Source organism: Takifugu rubripes, chromosome 11 (genome assembly GCF_901000725.2).
Source record: "Takifugu rubripes chromosome 11, fTakRub1.2, whole genome shotgun sequence".
NCBI lineage: Eukaryota > Metazoa > Chordata > Actinopteri > Tetraodontiformes > Tetraodontidae > Takifugu > Takifugu rubripes.
The window spans coordinates 8,800,831-8,817,501 of NC_042295.1; the positions used below are offsets into that span (position 1 = coordinate 8,800,831).

Genomic DNA, 16,671 nt, shown 5'->3' on the forward strand with positions numbered 1-16,671 from the left:
CAGGGTATGTTAGTAAAAAACATGGTATGTCTGTAATTGTAATTTTTTTTTAAAATTCTATTTTATCTTATACCGCCTAAAATGTGTCTGCAGGAAGTGGGTAAAAACACCGTGGTTTGCAAAACGAGGATTCAATATGCTGTGTCAGAATTACGCAGGAGCCTGAGCTGCCTAAAGTCCCATAAAGAGAGATACTGTATGAGCTCCCAAAGGCAGTAAAATCATACATCTGTGGAGGTATTTTTACATTTTTCAATGTAATGAGTATTATTTATCTTAATGTGAGCAACAGAAAATAAAGATGTTTGCACCCACTCTGTCACGCGTTCGCGACACTTTAGGCTGCACTTCAGCAGCAAACCATCACTGGGTGCAGTAGAAAATTGCACGTAAACTATGACCACTGGGAGGACGTCCTGGACCTCTCTGTTGCTAAATCACAAAACACCAAGACTAAAAGAAAAAATGAAGTCCAATATTTAAAAACAGAAACATAAAAGAAATGTGCAAAATCTAAGAAATGCAAACACGTTTTAAAAGTTTAGGGTCATTGGTCGCCCCCCACATCCCACTGCAACTTGTTTTTAAAAACCTCTGTTTGTGGGTCTTTTCTGGGCTGAATTAGGTTCCAGAAGAAACTAAAGGACTCCTATTTGAGTCATCAGTCCAGAGCAACTGCTGCCATTTTTCTGCACCCCAGTTCGGACGTTTTCATGCATATTTTATTAGCAACTCTTCGCTGATGACCACTTCTGACCAGACTTCCCAGGACAGTTGAAGGGTCTACCTGGGTCCCACTGGTTTCTACAAGTTCTGAAATGATGGCCTAGCTGGACAACTTCCAATTTTCAAAGGGAAACAAGCTTGATGCATTCTTCTTGGCTGACCACGGCATCTCAACGGTGCCCCTTTTTCAAAAGAGCTTAAACAGCACATTGTAAAACGCCAGCTGGCTTTGAAATGTTTGTCCGATGTTACCTTGTGTCTTGGTGCCATGCTCGTTTCTTTCTTTCCTTTTTCATCCCTGCTTTATTCTATTCGGGGGAGTCATCGGGAGGATACTGGAGACTATCCAGCTGCATATGGGTACATCCCTGAATGAGTCGCCAGCTCACTACACTGCCCCATGTGAGCATTAAGGGTTTGGCCACCTTGCTTAAGGGTACCTCAGCAGCTTTCTGACGGTGTCCTGGCACCGCCCCCCTTCAACAAGAATGCCTCCCAAGTTTTGTTCACTTTTCAGCCCAGTTCTGGGACATGACACTGTTCCACAGCATTAACACACCTACGTTTGTACGGTACTGATACATTGACCGACTGTCGGGCCCCTCTGGGCTCAGGGCCCTAGGCAATTGGGTCGCCTGCTTCATTGCAGCAGCTCTGGACAGCAGAGATCAGAACCATGGACAGCGCAGTTTGGGCGTTGGGATGATGTGTGTCTGTCCTCATACACCAAAACCCTTCAAACCATTTTCACATGATTGGCATTACAAATAGATGCCAGTATTGTTTTACCTCTGTGTTGATATTAACCTTTGACTTGTGTCTGTTACATACTTGTGCACACAGTTGGGATGGACTGCTACCCTGATCTTGAACTTTGACCCTTTTGACCTATTTCTACCTGAGCAGAGGATTATGGGTAAGAACAATAGCCTGCCAGGTTCGTACACTAGAAATACATTTTTTTCACCCATCTGCTTTATGAAAAAATCAAATGGAGGGGTACGTGTTTTGTTTTTACTAAATCCAGAATAAAGACATCTGATCTCTGCAGCTGTGTCTTTCTACATTCCTTCATTTGGGGTTTTTCTCTATTTCTCTTTGTGGCAGACCCTATTTCTGATATAATATACAATCAGAAAAATGTGTGAAACAAAAAACATGACATGTTGTTGAGAGTTTACCAAACTCTTAAACAATTTATTGATAAAGCTTCACGATATAAAGTCAAAGTCCTGAAGGTGGTTTATTATCCAGGTTTTTCAGGTTTCATTCTCATATTTGCAGATTTTAAAAGTCATGGCAGTGATCCTGATTGCACATTTCCTTTGGATCTGCTTGACAAAACATAGACCAACATGCAGCGCTTGGCTGCTCACAGGAAGTGGAGTTATGCTGTCTGCAGAATCCTGCCCCCTGGTATAAAGTCATTATAATTGCTACTTCTTTAAGTTATTATTTAGAGTTTTCTGACGATTGAGCACTCGCCAGTTGGACAGCATTGCTTTCTCTAAACTTGTCTCTCGTTGTTGTTTATTTTAGATTAATATGGGAATAGTAACACACTATAGAGCTCAAGCTCAAAACCGAAAATATAGCAAAAGTCTTTGTAATACACAAAAATCTAACTACGGACATGATCTCAGCTTGCATAGATCCACTCGAAAATCTGGGAAAGAGTGAACATACTGGTTCATATCTAATCGATCCACCACGATGGAAGGAAACTGCAGAAAGAAAATATTATTAGCAAGTGGTAAAAAGGAATACAAGAAGGACTTGTGGACTTACAAAAAGCACTTGACACCAGTGACCACAACTTTTTAATGAGGAATCTGGAAAGATATCAGATCAGGTGTGTTGCAAATACAGGGCTGAAGAATATCTCAATAATATACAACATATGCAGCTAAATAATGAAAAATCTGAAATATTGAGGGTTACATGTGGGGTCCCATAAGGTTCTGTGCTGGGTCCAAAGTTATTTATTATATACAATAATTATTGTTTTGCTGATTAGCTTTGCTCTGGTAAAGATCTGATGCACCTTCTAGACACAGTGTAGAGAGAACTTGGAACCATTAAAAATGGTTTGACATTAATAGTGTCAATAAAGGTAAAGAAATCTAAATATATAACATTTGACAAGTTTAAATCAGAATTATGGGAGATGAGATATTGAAATATAAATCACAATCTAAGATGGAATCCATACACTAATCATATATGCAAAATATCAAAATGTATTGCAAAAATCAAAAAACATGTTCATGAGCTTATGTAGAAATTTGTGGACACACATAAAACAATTAAAAAACAATTTTCATATTAGTTAAGAGCAATGAGGATAACCAACAAGGATATTTCAGACTCAAACTAATAGATATGAACCAATATATTTTCCTTTGTACACAAAAGCAGAGGTGTGAATAAATGTAAAACAAAGATGAATATTATTAGCTTTACCGTTTAATCCGTTTGTCAGACACGCAGGTAAATTGTTTGGCAAATAACTGACATCGTAGAAGCATGTAAGGTATGTCCACAACAAATTACCAATCTGTCTGACACAAACTTTAGAAAGTAAATCTATTGAAAAACAGACATAGTTGGAATAACTACTGCATTTTGTTGCTCTGTACCTGTACATGTGCAATAACAATAAAGTTGAATCTAATCTAATCTAATCTAATAAAATGTATATCAATATAGGGATTCAATCTATGGAATATTTTACAAATGGAAATGAAAATATGTAGCACACAATAAATGTCAAAACTTTTAAAAAAAACAAGTACTGGATTATGAACAACCTGGTGTATATTATTATACACCAGGATGTACAGTATATTATAATGTTTTTCATTAGTTGGTTTTATTGGTGTGTAACCTTGACCTAAATCAACCCACTGAATTAAAAAAACTACAAACAATTTAGGGCAGAAAGGTTAGGAAGAGCTTAAAAAGAAGAGCTTGAATGTCAGATATCAGTTGCCAGGAGGGTTACGCCTGCAGAGGGCATCTTGAACGTCAACGCCTCGATCACGTGACCTACTCAGACAGGTCCACGTTTGAGTCATCCGCAGCGCTCTGGTCACTCAAACCTTGTTTTTCTCCAAGCGACGAACACTCGGGGGCAGGGATTAAACCGTCCGTTTTGACGTCTCTCAGCTCAGATGCTCGCTCTTTTTCAGCCGTGCGGTCCACAAAGAACTGCAGGAGGCCGGCCCCAAAGGCGTCTCCCTCTACATTCAGCACCGTGCAGGTGCGGTCACTGAAGAGAGAGTGAATACAGTATATATTCAAATGTGAGCAATGATGTCATTAATTTTTAGATTTGTCTTACTTACATAAGCCAGTCAACAGCCAGGATAAGAGAAATGTCGTTGGTGGGCAGGCCCACCGCCTCCAGGATGATGGTCAGAGTCAAAATCCCACCAGCTGGTACGCCGGCTGTTCCAACACTGGATGCTGTTGCCGCCACACTAACAAACAAAAAGGAAAAAGATTATTAATAATCACTGAGTCACTCAGCTAAAGTTTATACTATAGATTAATTCACAGAGACCGATATATTTGAGGCGTTAGTTTGATTGAATTTTGATGATTTAGGCTTACCCCAAATTCATTGTCTCTGAAAATCAGAATTTTCCTTGTAAGTAAAGAAGTAAAGAATTTTATTGAAGAAATGTATAAGTTTGTACATGTTTCATTCATTCTTGGCACTGCTGACACATTAGCTCATGTTACTATTATGGGGGCCCTCAGCTCTTGTCCATTGTTGGGTTTGATGTCGTCCTCTACAAAACACTCCGTAGAAGCTCTTTCATGTTTAGGTCAGGTGAGTTTGCTGGCCAAGGGTCCCTAAATCAGGTATAGTTTAGGCAGGGTGGTCCTGTCTCTGGTGCTTTTGTAAATTTTCTATCATTTACTTCTTTTCAACTTCCCACGATGGTGCTGGGAGCCCTCGGAGAACAGCCAGCTTCCTTAACACTGACCTCATGTTGCTCTCCTTATGCAGTGTCAAAACTCCCAGGTCAGGATTCTTCCCCATGATTGTGGAGCCAACTGAAACAGCCTGAGCCTGAATTTCTGGATTTAATTAGCTGTGAGCCATAACCATCAAAATTCAAACAAGCACTTGAAAATTGTCAGTCTGTGTATGTAGTGATTCTACATAATATACAGCTTTTTTAGCTTTTTTAACTTAACTACTAAATTAAATCAGCTTTTTCTTATGGTCGCAAGAAATAACTGCCCTTTATCAGGAGGAAACCTTGTGCAGGACCATGGTCATGTGGCAACACCCTCCTGGTATACTGTCGAGACTGCAAGTAAATGGGTGGGGACTCACAGGATAGTGATGATCTGGATGAAGTTGAGAGGAAAGTCGTTGAGCTGAGCGATAAAAACTGTAGCCACACACTGGAAAAGAGCCGCGCCGTCCATGTTGACCGTCGCCCCGATGGGCAGGATGAAGCGGCTGATTTGCTTGGAGACGCCGTTCTTTTCCTCCACACATTTCATCATCAGGGGGAGCGTGGCAGAGCTGAGAATTGCAGAAGGCAGAGTTGAGTATGTGTATAATTGATGCGATTCTTTTTGCCTGTTCATATATTTTATCACTGGAGAGAACAAAAGTGTGTGTAACCTGGAGCCTGTTCCAAATGCAGTTGCAAGAGCCGTGAATATCCCCCAGAGGAAGGGATAAGGGTTCTTCCTTGTAAAAATGAAGTAAATGGCAGGCAGCACCAGTAAACCATGGATGGCATGACCAATGATGCAGCAGGCTATGTATTTTCCCAGACTGGCGAAGAGCGCACCCACATTTTTCATCTCAATGATCTTTCCGGCGACTAGGAACATGATACCGAGAGGTGCATACCTGCAAACAAACAGAAGGGATGCGGGTTTATTAAGGCTCTGAATGAAAGGACGTGGTGCCGTGTTTCTAACTGACCCACAGATATGGAGGCCGCTCTTACCACATGATCCAGGACACCAGCACCATGGTGGCTTCATTGAAGCTGTTGAAGAACTTGATGAGTATTTCACCATCCTCCCCCAGCTTCCGTAAAGCTATACCAAACACGATGGCAAACACGACCAGGCCCAGAATGTTCATGCCTTCTTGGTCTGTTCCGATCGGGACCTTCCAGATTTGTCCGTAAGTAACCAAAAGTATACACTCCTTTATGTTCTGGATGCTTTTGAATGCTCACCTTCTCCTGTGTGATGTTGAAGCTCTCATCAGTGGCAGTCCTGAGAATCGTCTTGTAGCTAGTTGCATACTGGACGGAGAAATGGACGCAAACATTTAGCAAAGCTCATCAAAATATTGACAAATAGGTTTTTAATAGGACTGAGACGCAATACCCACTGACTGAAAGGCAGCAGACACCAAGTTTGATGGAAAAATGTTTCTGTAGGCCAGAGAGAAAGAAAATGAACCAACAGATGACTCTTTGCATATCTAGATTTAAATGTATGTAAAATTACATTGGCTGCTCTACTTTGGAGTTGTTTCTTTTTTCACTTTTCTGCTGTTATAAAAAAGTGCCTTAAAAAAAACTAGCTATAAAAATGTTGGAGAGCCAGGAGTGACTCTATGTTGACTGTTGCCATTATGTCCAAAAGCTAAAAAATCTAAGAATTTTGGATGATAATTGGAATTTTATGGTTGTGTAGCATCAGCTTATGATGTCTGGGTACAGAGTGGAAAAAAAACTTGACGTGATCTGGCTCCAAGCCTGTGCAGAGAGGGAAACATCAGAGCTGCGACTCACCTGATCAGATCTAAAAACGAGTCGATCACTTCTTTGGGAGCAGGGACGTCGTCATCCAGGCCTTCCACCTTGGGGGTGCTCAGTGACCCCGACCCCGGGTTTATTATGTAGGCCATCACAACCCCGATGGAAGACGCGATCAAGGTGGTCACCAGAAAGAAGAGCATGGCCCAGCCACCAAGTTTGCCCAGGGCTTTAGGGTCGAGGCTGGCAGAGCCGGAGACGAGGCTGCACACCACCAGAGGAATGATGATCATCTTCAGCAGGCGGATCAGCAGCTCACCCGGGAAGCCGATGTAGATGACCTGGGTCGCCGTGAGAGGCACATTGCGGATACCGAGTCCGATGAAGACCCCGACGATGACTCCGGCCACAGTCAGAATCACCAAAGGGTTCGCCATCAATACCTTCTTGACTTTGCCAGACAGCGACTCTGCAGTGCTATCTCGGCTTCTCGATCCATTAGGAAGAGGGTCGCCATTGGCTCCCATCGCTGATTTCATCTCGATCTTCTCGACCATTGTGTGCTTTTAAAGTTTCTGCAGTTATACCCTGGAAACAAGTATTTTAGAGAATCCGTTATCAGCAGCTATCATAATGGGTTGTCGCTCCTCTGCCACTGCTGTCTCTGACACATCCTACTTATCCATCCCCATGGCTCTGTTGCAATCGACTGGGTGTCATTTTGAGTTAGGAATTACTGCATAAGCACATTACAGGCTGAAGTTTTTGTACTGTCTGCTCATGTCAATTATGTTCAAATACATTTTTCTTTGTGTCTCTTCATTTTTTTGACTACTGAGTAAAAGTAAATACTAAAATCTTTGCAAAAACAAAATTTAGGGGACACTTGATATATTTTCGCTCATTTGTGGAAGGAAAAATCTCGAGGGCCAAAATCCAACAGGGTTTTCTGATATACCAGCGAGACAAATCTCACCTGGGTTTCCACAGCCCAGGGGTTTAATTACCGAGGTGTCTTCTTCTTAAAGGAAAATGGAGGGAAACAAACAGGAAAATTACATTTGGGCTGTAAATACTTGAGTTTGTGAGATCAATATTGCCTCAAACAGCAAATTCCATCTCTACCTCTACTGTATAGAGAAGGTTTCACCATGGATTAATTTAATAGAAATGAACCTGATGGTGCCCGACGGTGTTTCTGTCCCGTTTCGTTTACCTGAACCCTCGTGTTGTGCAAAGTTCTTACCACCATGTGATGGAAATGTTTTAAAATCATCTAGAGTTGAACTGCAATGAAATGGCTGATCATCCTAGCAAGTTTAACAAGACACAACTGCAAGTGAATTAATTTGACCCTAAATTTGCAAACAAGAATTATTTTAAAAAATGCAGATACAAGAAAAATAACTGGGGGGACATTGGATGTGACCTCCTTTCTGTCATTCTGGTGAGGATAAAATAACAGGAAAAGAAAAATACACCCTGTTGTTCTTTCATTAAATTACAAAATCGGTTCAGCAAAAAAAAAAAATTGAGCAATAAAGAAACTGCGATTCTAATTTTACAAAAAAAAAACAGTTTTAAGTTCCTTTTTCTATAGGACATTCACTTGAATCAGGAAGGAGGTCGTGTTGGTTTGTGTTTCCAAGCACTGTCTTTGTTCCCCCCACTGGGTCAATGATTTCAGGGCTTGCAGTTATTCCACGAAACACTGCCTCCCCCTGTGAGAGAGGGCAAGATCAATGGGTGAACCTACGAGTGCAGAAAGTCTGGAGTTTATCTAGAGAAGCCCCACCTATGAAAACACAGACACATGTGCGCCACAGATGCCCCGAAACTAGTCCCAGTGGTTTACTGAACGGCAGTGGGTTTTCAGCTTAATTAGTTCCTCCTTAAATTGTTAAACTAATGTCTTGTCTGTTCTTCAGTCCAGTTAATTTATTGTTATACAGGTTTTGTCCGGCAGACCCTAACTATTATATCTATATACGTCAAATTAGGGCCTATATAAGGATTTTGAACTGGTCTTTAAACTAAAGAAGTTTTTTTAAAAAGAAAGGAAGAAAATGTGAACTGGGTGATGAGGTGTTGGGTGGTGGATAACATAACATGAATAATGTTAAGCTGTTTGTTGGATATACTCGCACGGCTGACTTTTCATAGCCATGACAAGGTGGAGGAGGGAGCAGGGTGGAACATGGGAGACTAGCATAGTAGCCACAACACATTCTGTTGTCGTGCGAAGCAACAACGCAAAGAGAGAGTGAATAGTGCTCGGACTGCAGATCTAACAAAATCCAATTGGACGGTTTTATGAGGTCGTCTCAGGTGTCGTGAGAACAACCAGGTGAGAGAAGCCTCGACAAAGAAAGTTGGACAGAGAGAGGAAAGATAATACAGCGCTGCTGTGTGCCAGGGCCTCTACAATCATTACAGTTGTGCTGCTGATTCACAAGATTATAAAGGTGGAAAAAACAGCTTGTCTGATGACTGCATAACAGCCCTGCACACACACACACACACACACACACACACACACACGCACACACACACACACACAGACTGTATTTCAGTCTTATGTATTAAAACTTTTTTTAAAAAAGCTCTGCTAATATGTCACTACATGTGGTGTGAAACCACTGTGGGTCTACTAAAATGATTGACAGCATAACAGTAAAGCTCACAATCTGTCCCCACCACCATCCATTACCGTTTCAATCCAGCATTTCTTGTACAGAGTTCACCGATCAGTGATTGGGGTGAAATCTAATCACCAACATTGCTTTTATTGTGCAACCTTTAATATTGCATGGTTCAGAATGTGCTGTTCACCAGGAGGAGCTTCCATTACCCTCGCCTCTCCTCTAAGATGCGTTATTACGACACTTGCATGCTGATGACTTCCCTCTTAACTTCCCTCTTATCTGTCACAGCCGAGCTGGGAATTTTTAGATTTAGCAAGTGGTCGTTTAAAGAGAGATGGGTCATGGTGTCATGGTGGCCTCAGTGCGGTGCTTTTCTGATTGTGAGGGCAAAAAAGCAGGCACCGAGTTGAGAGTCGACACGTGTAGTTCATGTCCTGCAGGAATCCAAAATTATGTAACAACCTAAAGATTACTTGGTTTTTGTAGGAAAGTCAGAGTGACACATTTACACACTTGCCCTCCTCCCTCTGAGACCTTTGCAGCACCTGGTAACACAACGAAGAGCCCCATGTGTCGGACAGCTGCTTTTGGGGCCCATATTGGGGATGCAGCACAGCGTTTCCTGCACCCGCTGATGTGTGAACAAAATCTTTAAATCCAGACAGGCTTTTCAACATTTCTGCTTGTTTAGTATAATTGTTAATCCATTTTGCCTTTATCTCCATGTCAAATAGTCCCTTCTTTCCTTTTAAACAGCATGTTCCAAATATCTTAGAAAATAATTCCTAAATATTGATTAAAAAATGCGTTAATCTCCTACAGCCTCATAACTCTCTCATTACTGTGCGTCCTCGCCACCTATTCGTGGATTTGGTATCCTTCCTCCTTTTATCAAGGGCTGTAAATGTCAGTGGAATAATGTCACCAGTGTGTGAGAGAATGGAAGAATCCACAGAACAATCACCAGACTATGACAAGGAAAGTTCAGGTCCAAGGGAACCTAATCCCAACTGAGGGAGAGAGTGTTCTTATTGGCTGGGAGAAATAGTCCCTTCTGGTTAAGTCCCACCCCTCCTTTACTTACAGTCCCACTGTGTCATATGATCTAAAGCAGATAAAATCAGAATCTTCTGTTACCCAGCCCACCCCACTACATTCTTCCGACCCTCTTTAATTGGCACAAAGAACGCCAAGATCTGAGGAAAACCTGCAAAATCTCCTTCTGCTGCTGCATTTTATGGCTCCTCTGAAGTCTGAAACTTTAGAAATGGCACAAGTTTCTCGGTCTGAGCGAATCTTAATCAGTTTAGGAGGAACAGTCACTCAGTGCTGGAAGGATTGTGATGAGGACACTTTAACTGTGAGCTGTATTTACAGTGTAAACAGTGTGTGCGTCAAACTGTACACACACTTGCCCTCCGAAGATCCTTCTATGTTTCCTCTTTGAGGGCTGAAGGAAAATGAACAACCAAATAGAATAGTCTGTATCAGGTGGACGCACTCAATGAGATTGTATCATAAGACATAGCTTCCTTTTAATACATGCGTTATATACGTGTGACCATGCAGATGTTGCGATCACAGACGTGCAGCTTTACCAAAAACACATCATACCTATCGGTATTTACCTAAGACTGAGCCGATTGTTGCTCGACCTATAGAGGCAAAGTCTTTCACATCCGCCACCTATGAGTGTTTGAGCTAGATAAGCAGCGCTGAAGGTGTGACCGTCCTGCTGCGTTGTCCTTCGCACAGCCTTGACAACAACATGGTCCCATTAAAGCGATTCGCACAGAGGTGGAAGCCCGTAGAGGATCTTTGTGCAGAAGAAAATCCCATAATCGCCCTGACTGTAACTATTGTGTCAGCTTATCTAAAGGATTCTGCAATAAATGTAATCACGCAGTTGGGGGGGGTCTGTATCCTAAAGTTGCAGGTAATAAACTGTTAATACCTCATTGCCGTGGGAACCCAGTGTTGTGCAGAGACAGGGAGAGCCTGTTCAAATTAAAAACATATCTCTTAATGTCTCATTGCTCAAACTCCAGATTAACCTGCTCATTCCCTGCATTTTTCACATCATCACCCCCCCCCCCCCCCCCCCCCATTCCCCTTCCTTCCCTCCCTCAATCAGCAAATAAACCATTCTAGCTGTTAATCCTCTCCTGCAGCTACTAATGCCTGTCGGCTCTGGCTTTTGGCTGCAGTAGTAGATTAAAGTGAGCAGGGTGCAGCCTGCTCTTCTCATACTGGCCCAGTTCCCTGATCTCAGAAGCCACCGGGAAAGATGTTCACTCCACATATTTGCTGTCAAATTCGACAAATTTGACTCATTTTAGAGCTGACTTTCTGAAGATTTCGTAGCATCCTGTGTGTAAACGTGACCTGGTATTACAATAAATGTTCCTTGAGTCCTTAAAGGGGTTGAACAGAAGCAAATGTTTCATAATCACTACAGCAACATGACATCCCACCAACTGTAGCCACACATGAAAATTGAATTCTGTTAAATTTTGAGGAAGGCTACTAAAAACAAAGAAACACGATCTACAAACAGGAAAATTATGACCGGCCTCCCTCCAGCTTTGTTTGCATGACATTTCCTTACACAACACTGCTACTTTTATTATTCTATTAGCATTTCTATCACATTAACTGATGATTTAGACAGGCCTGGGCTTTTGTCTTGTACAGTGCCCATTTGGCACAGTTTAAGAAGTGGCAAACATAATTTAGGCATTCCCTCCTGCTTTATTAAAAAACAAATTTGGACTAATCCAGGAGTCAGGGGGGCTTTAACAGGCACCAGCAAGTGGGGCCCAGTGGAGGGACCCTGGCAGAGGTCAGACGGGGGGAGCATTGAGCTGATCTAAGCCTGAGCTGTGTTGGAGATGCCTCTGGGAAAGGTGCTCAAACAGGTCCCATGAGAACCACCACAATGTGAACTCAGGGACGCGGCACGCGTTGGTGTATGAGCGGGACTCAGCCGACCATCCAGGTCTGTCATTTCACTGTCAAAATGGACATTAAAAGCACATGCAGAAAGCGTGACTGTTCACGTGTCCGTGACATGTATGTGACGTCCTTGTGTCTTCATGTACACATGAATACTACCTCACTAGATACTAACGTGAGCAGAAGCCTATTGATTTTTACAGGCTAAACCTGGCCCTTCTATCTATAATAAATCAATTATTCTGACGTATATCATGGGGAAGATCAATTGCCATGGCAACACCAGGTGTCACCTTCAAGTAGGGGACACGAAGCATGAAGCGTTAAATAAATGATTACATTTTCAAAATCAGAGCAGCATCTCATCATTCCAACGGTTTAAAAACACCTAAAGCACCTCATGTTCAGGGTCTGACGCGGCACCTGACAGGTGGAAGTGTTAGCTTTGTGGTAATTTTCAATTTATATGCTAACTCCATGGACAGTTTAGAGCTTTTTCAGGCTAAACCTTCATTTCTGGTGTCTCCTCCTCTGCAGTCACATCACAGGTTGGTAATTGACAAAGGAAGGCTTTGACCGTCCCACACCTAGACCCAGGAATCAATCTCATGTGAGGTGTGCCAAGTACCGACTCAATCGCCATGGCAACTAGGTGTGACATGGGACTAGAGGAGAGAGTAGAGGTCATTCTTGCAGATCAGAATGTGACGCACGCCTGGACGAGACAGCAAATCCTCACAGCTACACTGTAACACTGTGCAGGATCCAAAAACCATTGAGTAAAAACTCATCTTTGAGCCATAAAGTTGTCTACAAATAGTGGTTGATTGAAAATACCTGTTGTTGAACAGAAAGATTAAAGATTACTGAAAACAAATAGGGAAGGCACAACAGTAAATTGATATTTAAATGTGCTATTTGGAAGACGTAAAGCAAAAATAAAGTTAGTATTCGCAGGAAACAGGAATAAAAACTCCACGTTAATTTTGTTTTATGCTATAACAGCCGAGGGTAGTTGGGTTAACGTGACAAGCTCGTGCCAAGTTTCACTGATGTCTCAACCAAAAACGCTTATAGCCTAAGATATTTTGGATGGTTAGAAATATGGAAGTGTGCAGTTTTGAAGGGAAGCAAAAGTCCAAATCGAAAACTGTTTCCATTTCATAGATGAGGAAGAGTTTAGGTATTTATTAGTATTTATAGCTCTTCTTTTTCATCAACTCCCCAACTCGTGTGTAATACTCATTAATGATTACTTGATTAATTGATTGGTTGGTAGCATTTCATTCCAGTGAGTGGACTGCAAATAATAATTTATAAGACACACAACACAACAAGGCCGTCATGTCAAATATCCAAACTCGACTTAAAGCGACTGGGCCGGTGTTGAGTTTCTGCACATACTTTTCTCTGACTGCACCTGCTAATATCACATGCATTGTAATTGTGTGTATGTGTGTGTAGGGGGAGGGGGGGTCTCACCACCCTATACAGTCTCTCACAGGCACATGTGCAAGTGTAAGAAACAACTTGTCTGCATAGTTCCACACTGGGGCCATTAAAAGTGACACGTGAGTAGTTTTGCTCAGAGCCAACTCCCCATTAAGGAAATACCCTATTGGCTGTCAAACAAAGTCACTCCAAGTGAAGAAGAGTGACTCAGGGGACTCAAAATGTGAGCAAAAAATACCTTAAATATTTTCTGAAGTGCAAAAAGACATCTTATGTGTTGATTCTGTTTGGTGTTTTTCTATTTGACCATTGAAATGGCTCAACTTGACATTAAAACTTCATATGAGTACATTTCAATTTTTCCTTTTTAACTGAATGATAAATTGATTAAAAAGACTGTGGGGGTGAAATTGCAGATATTACACACCCAACCATCTCCTTTGTCTTGCCTCCCCCACATAGCCAAAACATGTATTTGTTCAGGAGCCCTCCAGACATACAGAAGGAGCAAAAACAATTAATAAATATACATTGTTTGCTTGCCCTTCGTCCCTGTATTTTAGATAGAACAAGATTACACAAGTTATTTTCACTCAAGTGTCTTACAATACCTTCCTGTATTCTGAATTTCCGTTACTGACTGTGGTTACCAGCTACCAGTAGATGCCAGTAGTATGAGCAGTGTATTTTTCCTTTGATTAGTGTAGATGTATGACAATGCATAATAGACAAGGATAATAGATGCCATTGGAACTAAATAGTACGTATTATAACGTGGCATATGTCAGAAGCTGACATAAAAACGCCTTCGATCTTTAGACTGTGTTACCTTCAAAATGTTAAACATGATTTATGATTCATGGCTCAGCGGCGGTGTTGCGCATGCGCGGTGCTGGATGCTTCTCCACCCAGACCACGGACTCCTGCGGGAGGCTGCTAGGAGCCTGGAGCCCGGAAGTGCTTTGAAACGGACGAGGAGCTGACTGCAGCACTCGCTGACAGCAACTAACAGCGGAACTATACGTGCTTTTACGTCAGTCTCCAAAAGAGCAGAAAAGTGTCAAACGACACCAGAGAAATTCGCCAGATAAAATTAAGTCACAAAGGCGATTTGTAAGAATCTTAGGTGTCGGCACAAGACGTTCTGGCTTCTACTGCCATCTAGCGGCTAGTCCTAGCACTACAGGAGCAGCCAGGACTCGTGTGCTGTGACCCAAAAGAACAAAATCCTGGGTCTTCACGTTGACTCTCCTGAAAAGAGACCAACCCTAACTTAATTTTGGCAAGGGTACGTCGGTCTCTACAGAGGTTGAGGGATCTCTTAATATACTCGACCCTCCACAGAAAAACACAACTCAAATTTTACTTTAGTATGAATTTTGAACCATATAATCTGTTTAATTACACAAATTTTAAACAAATGGGACTATGGATGCCTGTTCAGCGTGACCTCTCCGTCCCTCCTTGTAAAGGAGGTTCAGCATGACCTTTACCACGTCACATTATTGTCCAGGTTAGTCGATTTGCAGATGACATTTGATTTGTTTTTCCTGATGCACATCATCTGAACCCGACGTCTGACCCGGGGTCAGTGTGTTCTGACATCGCTGTGATAAGATTGATTCCTGGAGCAGGATGATAATGAATATGTTAGGCTGCATTAAATAAAGATTTTAGCATTAAATGTAAATGTCAAATGTAATCAAAATGTAAAAATCAAATGTAATATATATATATATTTATATTTATATTTATATTTATATATATATATATATATATATATATATATATATATATATATATATATATATATATGCAGTCGTATATATGCGTCAATGGAGTGCAGTCAGCTGCACTCCATGAACGCCTGGCAGCACAAATGAACCAGCTGCTAACATCAGGGGACCACCCAGAGTGGCTAACCCAAGGCCGGACAGTCCTCATAATGAAGGACCCCCAGAAGGGCACAATACCGTCCAACTACCGGCCCATAACCGGCCTCAGCACCACATGGAAGCTCCTATCAGGCATCATAGCGGCTAAGATCAGCAGGCACATGGATCAATACATGAGCAGAGCACAGAAAGGCATAGGGAGGTGCCAAACACCAGCTACTGGTCAACAGGGCAATCGCCCAGGACTGTAGGAGGCAGCACACCAACCTGTGCACTGCCTGGATTGATTACAAGAAAGCCTATGACTCAATGCCGCACACATGGATACCGGAGTGCCTAAAGCTGTATAACATCAACAGGACATTAAGAGAGTTCATCCAGAACTCCATGAAGCTGTGGAACACGACTCTGGAGGCCAACTCAAAGCCAATTGCGCAGGTGAGCATCAGATGTGGCATATATCAAGGAAATGCTCTGCCCCCCCTGCTGTTCTGCATAGGCCTAAACCCCCTCAGCCAGATCATCACCAAGAGTGGTTATGGGTACCAGTTCCGAAGTGGAACAACCGTCAGCCACCTCCTCTACATGGACGACATCAAGCTGTATGCCAAGAACGAGCGTGACATCGACTCCCTGATCCACCTCACTAGGATCTACAGCAAAGACATCGGGATGTCATTCGGGCTAGACAAATGTGGGCGGATGATATCTAGAAGGGGAAAGGTGATCACAACTGATGGGGTTGAACTACCTGAAGGGAACATCACAGATGTGCAGGACAGCTACAAATACCTGGGGATCCCGCAGGCAAATGGTAACCATGAGGAGGCAGCTAGGAGGTCAGCCACAGCCAAATACCTGCAGAGGTTAAGACAGGTCCTGAAAAGTCAGCTGAATGGTAAGCACAAGATCCAGGCCATAAACACCTACGCCCTGCCAGTAATCAGATACCCTGCTGGCATAATACCCTGGCCACTAGAAGAGATACAAGCCACTGACATAAAGACAAGGAAGCTCCTCACCATGCACGGAGGGTTTCACCGTAAGTCCAGTGTCCTGAGGCTGTATACAAAGCGAAAGAAAGGGGGCCGAGGACTAGTAAGTGTCCGAACTACTGTCCAGGAGGAAACAACAAGCCTCCAAGAATACATCTAGAAGATGGCCCCCACTGACGCACTGCTGAGTGAATGCCTCAGGCAACAAAAGCCCACCAAGGAGGAGGAACCTGAGGGGCTATCATGGAAGGACAAG

At 42.4% G+C, this 16,671-nt stretch overlaps 1 protein-coding gene across 1 annotated transcript; it reads right to left on the minus strand.

Annotated features, from left to right (window-relative positions):
- Positions 1–2,529: 2,529 nt before the first annotated feature.
- Positions 2,530–7,215, minus strand: LOC101075869 (neutral amino acid transporter B(0)-like). Its single transcript, XM_029843277.1, has 8 exons — positions 6,510–7,215; positions 6,104–6,146; positions 5,946–6,014; positions 5,709–5,875; positions 5,375–5,608; positions 5,078–5,272; positions 4,074–4,208; positions 2,530–3,997 (listed from the first exon to the last, which is right to left on the minus strand). The coding sequence occupies exons 1-8, from the start codon at positions 7,028–7,030 to the stop codon at positions 3,775–3,777; spliced, it is 1,587 nt and encodes a 528-aa protein (XP_029699137.1). The 5' UTR covers positions 7,031–7,215; the 3' UTR covers positions 2,530–3,774.
- Between the last annotated feature and the right edge of the window lie 9,456 nt (positions 7,216–16,671).